The following is a 5,256-nucleotide window of genomic DNA, read 5'->3' on the forward strand; positions in this document are numbered from 1 at the left end:
CCATGCCTTCATCTCATCCCGGTTAGATTACTGCAACAGCATCCTCCACGGTATCACCGCCAAAACCCTTAATAAACTCCAATATGTACAGAACTCAGCCGCCCGCCTGCTCACCCACACCCGCTCCAGAGAACACATCATACCAGTCCTACACAACCTCCACTGGCTCCCGGTCAAACACAGAATAAACTTCAAAATCCTCATCACCACCTACAAAGCCCTCAACCACCAGGCACCCCAATACATCTCCGACCTCCTTCACAACCACGTTCCCACCCGTTCGCTCAGATCCAGTGATGCCAACCTCCTCAAATTCCCCACCAAAAAAAACAAAGCGCACCTGGGGTGATAGGGCATTCTCCGTTGCAGCACCCACCCTCTGGAACCCACTTCCACCTCACATCAAAACCGCCCCCACCCTTGCCGTGTTCAAAACCTCCCTCAAAACCCACCTCTTCAGAACCGCTTTCCCCACCTAACTGTTCTCCTACCACCCTAGTCTCAACTTGTGTTTTATTCCCTGGCCTTCTGTAGCCTTTTAACTTTTTAATCTCTGTATTTTCTCATTAAAGTTGTTTTGTTTTGATTTTGTTCCACTTAGTTTAGCCTTGTAAAGCGACTTTGAGTAATCAGAAAAGCGCTATATAAATCCCAGGTATTATTATTATTATTAGACTTGAACTATGCTGCATTGATGCCTGAACAGTACACTATTACAGCCAGTAAACAGTGGCTGCCTTGCCAGTCTCCAGGTTTATTAATGCAGAAATACTATAATTCGTAGCACATTGGAATAGACACTATGGCACATTAGTCCACTAGTATACATTTAGGGCTAGGTCTACAGTAGGTGTTTCTATTATGACGAAAATGTCACAAGCCGGCATGGTGATGACCCCTGTCCTTGACTCATGTCAAATGGATGGGCTTAGTCCAGAGGAGAGTTGGAGGAGGAGTTGGTGATGTGACCGATCCACAAACTGTAGCTTTAAAGGAGAGATTTTGTTTTTCCTCAACATTTTGGTTCTGTTGAGGTAATCGATAATTTTTCAAAATACGGATAAGGGTAAAAATACTATGCGCAAACATTGTACCGTATTAAAGTAGGCCTTGTGTCATCAGACTAGTATCACAACCATATTTGCCAGTGTGAAACTTTTTGTAATGACAGTGATAGATCATTGGAACATCGATGGAACCAAATCTGTCCGGTGGGCGGACCTCTGACGTCACGCTCATGTCACATGACTCAGCCATAACCATATAAGGAGTTACCAATGCAGCTACGCCCAAGTGTGTGGTGTGTTGTCTAACCTCAATGTGTCGTCATGGCATCAGGCGCAAACAAAAAAAGGGGGCATGCCCATATATTGGCATATACTGTACTGATGACATCAGAGATCTCCATTAATGGGCAGAAAAGGGACAAGGACTGACAGATACAGAGATCTCCATATATGGGCATATCAGTTGGCCGGAACCTCTAGTATGGAAAAATTGTTTAAAGAACAATTTACATTAGTAGCTGCCCTGAGAAATCCCTTTTGCTATACATCCCACAAGTGGTTCAAAAGCACGTTTTGTCAATATCCCTGGTTTATACTATATAATGTCCTATGTCAAGTGGTGTCACAGCATTTCAGAGGCAGGGTGTTACTTATAGAACACCTGTGTTTGTTTGTGTACGTTGTGCCTTTATGATTTTGTGATGAGCAAGCGTTTATGCATTCACACGATGCACGGAAATTGTTCCCCATCATCGCCTCCAGCTGCTCTGGAACAACAAAGATAAAACGCTTGTGTAGCCAGCCCCCTAGCTGCTTCCCTCCCGTTTCAGACACAAACAGCGGTCCCCTGTGGGCGATATACACCGTGCTCGTTCATTAACAGACAAATATCAAGGCAAACACGAGCATGACCCCAAGGACTGAGGCAGGAAGCGCAGAAGAAAGCGGGAGATGTTTAGTCATGGCGTCCTCCAACTCTTCTCTTCTCCAGTCGTCCTAATTACCTAGCGTCTGATGTCTCTCCCTCTCATCTCAGTGTGTGTTCCACAGATTGGCCCTCGGTAGGCGAGTGAGTTTATCTGAGGGTTGGAGCGGGCCTAGAGCCTCACACCGTTGTGGTGAAGCTCTGCTCTCTTAGCTACACATTTCTACTCCTGGTGAAGCCATGCTCATTAAGCAGGCCGCAGGAGAGTCACCTGGCTATATACTGGCCTACATTCCCCCTTTAACTTCCACAAGGCCCCGGCCATGAGCAACATCTTCAAAATCACACACATTTCCCCTTCACTTACTACCCTATAGCTGCTGACAGCCATATTCATCTGATTATTTTACCCCCGATGCCTCTCTGTATCCCACTTCATTCAACAGCTTATACGCCCTGACCTGTCCTATCCAATTAGCCTAATTGGAAGAATGATTCCCTACAGTATCTATCAAATTGGAACGCTCTCTCACCTGTGGGGTTGGCACTCAGGGAGTTGATGTTGACCCTCACCTTAGTGGTGCGGCACAGGAAGCCATCCAGCTGAATATGAAAAGTTCTTAGTGCAATAACGCTGCGTTGAGGTTACATGGTAGATCACATGGGAGGAGAAATACAATGACACTGCGTTTGAAATATTCATTTTTGTTGTATTTTTTCTAATACATGGGCTATCAATAACGTTGGGGTCTGTTTGGCCATGAATTATAGATGTGTTGTTGGCATGGTGTGTATGGATATGACTGTGCATGCCGGGACCAGATAAAGCCAGATTTACACCCTTGGCTGCCAGGCACAGACTCGGGGAGCCAGCTCACAAATTAAAAGGGAATTGAGTTTGAGGGAGCTAATAAAACAGCTACAGCCGCCTCATGCAAAGCCATGTCCACTTGCTATGCAATTCTTATGTGTTAGTGCCACATCCTAAAGGATGGACATAGATCTTTGTCAGCAGTCGGATTTTCGGATCCATAATGATGTTTCGACATTGATCTACATGATAATGCAGTTGAATTCTCTGTTTGCTTTCCATTCTGTATCTGTATTCCTTGTGCCAAAGTCAGTGATCCAACAATGCCCATACCATAGATGTCAGGATCCAGAACAGACTCAAATGCAGACACACTGGTGTAATGTAAACAAGTCTGTTTATTAACACAGCAGGGGAGCAGGGGTGGAAGGCAACCAGTCGTGAGTAGGAAAGGGCTAAAGCGTTGTCAAAGGGGCAAGCGTGGAGTCAGAGTTCCAGGGAAGCAGTCTGTGAGGCTTCAAGTTAGAAAGGGGAGGGCAGAGGCGTAATCGTAGGGAAGGTTCAAGCTCGTAGAGCATGTGAACAATCCAAATACTTCACAGGTTTACAGCTGATAAAGGACCTTTACAGTATTTGACTTTCACTCTCTTGATTTTTCTATTACTTATTCATGATTAGTTTCTCTGTTACTGTTACTATTTCTCAATGTTGAAGTACTGATGCAGTTGCATTGATCATTCAGCGTATCAATGCAAACAAATCTTCATTATTAATTTGTAATATTTTTTTTGAACAGTATTTGCAATGTGCAACTGGTGGTGGGAAATATTTTATTTTGTTCAGAGCTTGTCAGATAGCAGATAGCAAGTGTAGTCTTCTTCAGTGTGATTTTTCACACATGGATGACGGCTTTGTGTCAGATCGACCTCGTCTTGCCGTCACATCTTTGTTCATTCTTCCCGTATGATGGGATGTGATAATAACGGTGCATTCTGTTCACATTGACACATCAGAGTTGACAAGATGAGCGAGAAGCTGTGCAATGATCACATTTTAAGTATTGAAAAGTGGTTCAGGTTGTACCTAATCAAAGTTACCCCTTTAAATTTGCATGGTTTATATATTCAATCAATAGAATTTCTATCTATCTAATTATCTATCTGTCTGTCTGTCTGTCTGTGTCACTCTTGTCTTGTTCTTAATCATATCTTCTTCTTAATAAAAAAAAAGACGTACCGACGACGTAAGTGAACAGTACCATCACTGTTTGTGGTCAGTTATTCTGGTCAGGATGAGGAAGTCATTAGCAATCCCCTTGTAAGCAATTTCTGAAATGTCTCTTGCCTTCACAGTTCGTCATCTCTCTCCGTCTTCTGGGCCTCTTTCTTTACATCCATCAGCGCAGAATGAATGCCCATTTTCCTTAGCTCCTCAACCAGCTCGCCGTTCTGGTGCATCTGGAGCAAGATGTCACAGCCCCCCACAAACTCGCCGTTGAAATACACCTGTGGGATGGTCGGCCAGTTGGAAAACTCCTTGACGCCTTGCCTGAGATCCTCATCCTCCAACACGTTGTATGTAGAGTAATCGTCCACTCCGTGCATCCTGAGGACCTGGACCACTGCGCCGCTGAAGCCACACATGGGCTCTGCCGGCGTCCCCTTCATAAACACTACCACCTTGTCCTTCTTCACCATCTCCCCTATCCCCTTCTGGAGGTCCCCCGTAGCAGCGCACAGGAGCCGGGCCGATGCTAGAGACATGACATGCCCGTTGGTCTGCCTCTGTTGCCTGGATAGCCACACTGCCGGACCACCGGCCCGCAAACACCTTGTAGCTGACCTCAATATGCTGTTCATGGTCTTCAGCGGATCAGATCTAAATAAATGTAGGCCGATGAGGCGCATAGGTTGAACTTGTAAACCAGACTCTTGATGACAACACAGCCATTTCCATATTTGGGCTGAAAACGCCACGTGTCATTCCGCGTTATCAGCCTGCCTCTCATTGCCGGGGTTGGCGGATGTATGGCAGTTGTCCAGTCCAAATAGTATATCGACTGGACATTCACCACGCCTTGTCAAGGGTCGTATAGGCATATCTGCGTGCCCGAAGCAATTTGAACTTTATATAGTAGTCGATAATATAATTTAAAATGTACATACTATTTGAAATAGTAATATTTCATGTAATATTTTTCTCCTTTTCATTGTCTCATTATTACAGAGAAAAGGCCTCTGATGCGTGCACGCATATATGCATAACTGTCATTTGCGTGTCTGTGGAGAACCAACGGACCAATTGACTTCAAACTTGGCGCGTGTATCACCGAAGACCCGAGGGGGTGTGGTGTCCGAAGTTGGTCAGCCCGGTGGTTAGCCCGAACCACCGAACCACCGATCCGACCGACATGCCCATATACAGTACTGTATGTATAAATGGAGTTCCAGTTGTCCAGAACCACTGGATCGACTGCTATGCCCATATATGAGCATAGCACTCAGTATATGCCA

The 5,256-nt window shown here is 45.2% G+C and overlaps 1 protein-coding gene across 1 annotated transcript; it reads right to left on the reverse strand.

Annotated features, from left to right (window-relative positions):
* Nucleotides 1-4,089: 4,089 nt before the first annotated feature.
* On the reverse strand, nucleotides 4,090-4,602 carry LOC311054075 (glutaredoxin-related protein 5, mitochondrial-like; the record flags this gene model as incomplete). Its single annotated transcript, XM_084069955.1, has 1 exon — nucleotides 4,090-4,602. The coding sequence occupies one exon, from the start codon at nucleotides 4,600-4,602 to the stop codon at nucleotides 4,090-4,092; it is 513 nt and encodes a 170-aa protein (XP_083926081.1).
* Between the last annotated feature and the right edge of the window lie 654 nt (nucleotides 4,603-5,256).

The sequence above is a fragment of the Gymnoscopelus microlampas genome, assembly GCF_963454915.1.
Source record: "Gymnoscopelus microlampas genome assembly, chromosome: 10".
Taxonomy (NCBI): Eukaryota; Metazoa; Chordata; class Actinopteri; order Myctophiformes; family Myctophidae; genus Gymnoscopelus; species Gymnoscopelus microlampas.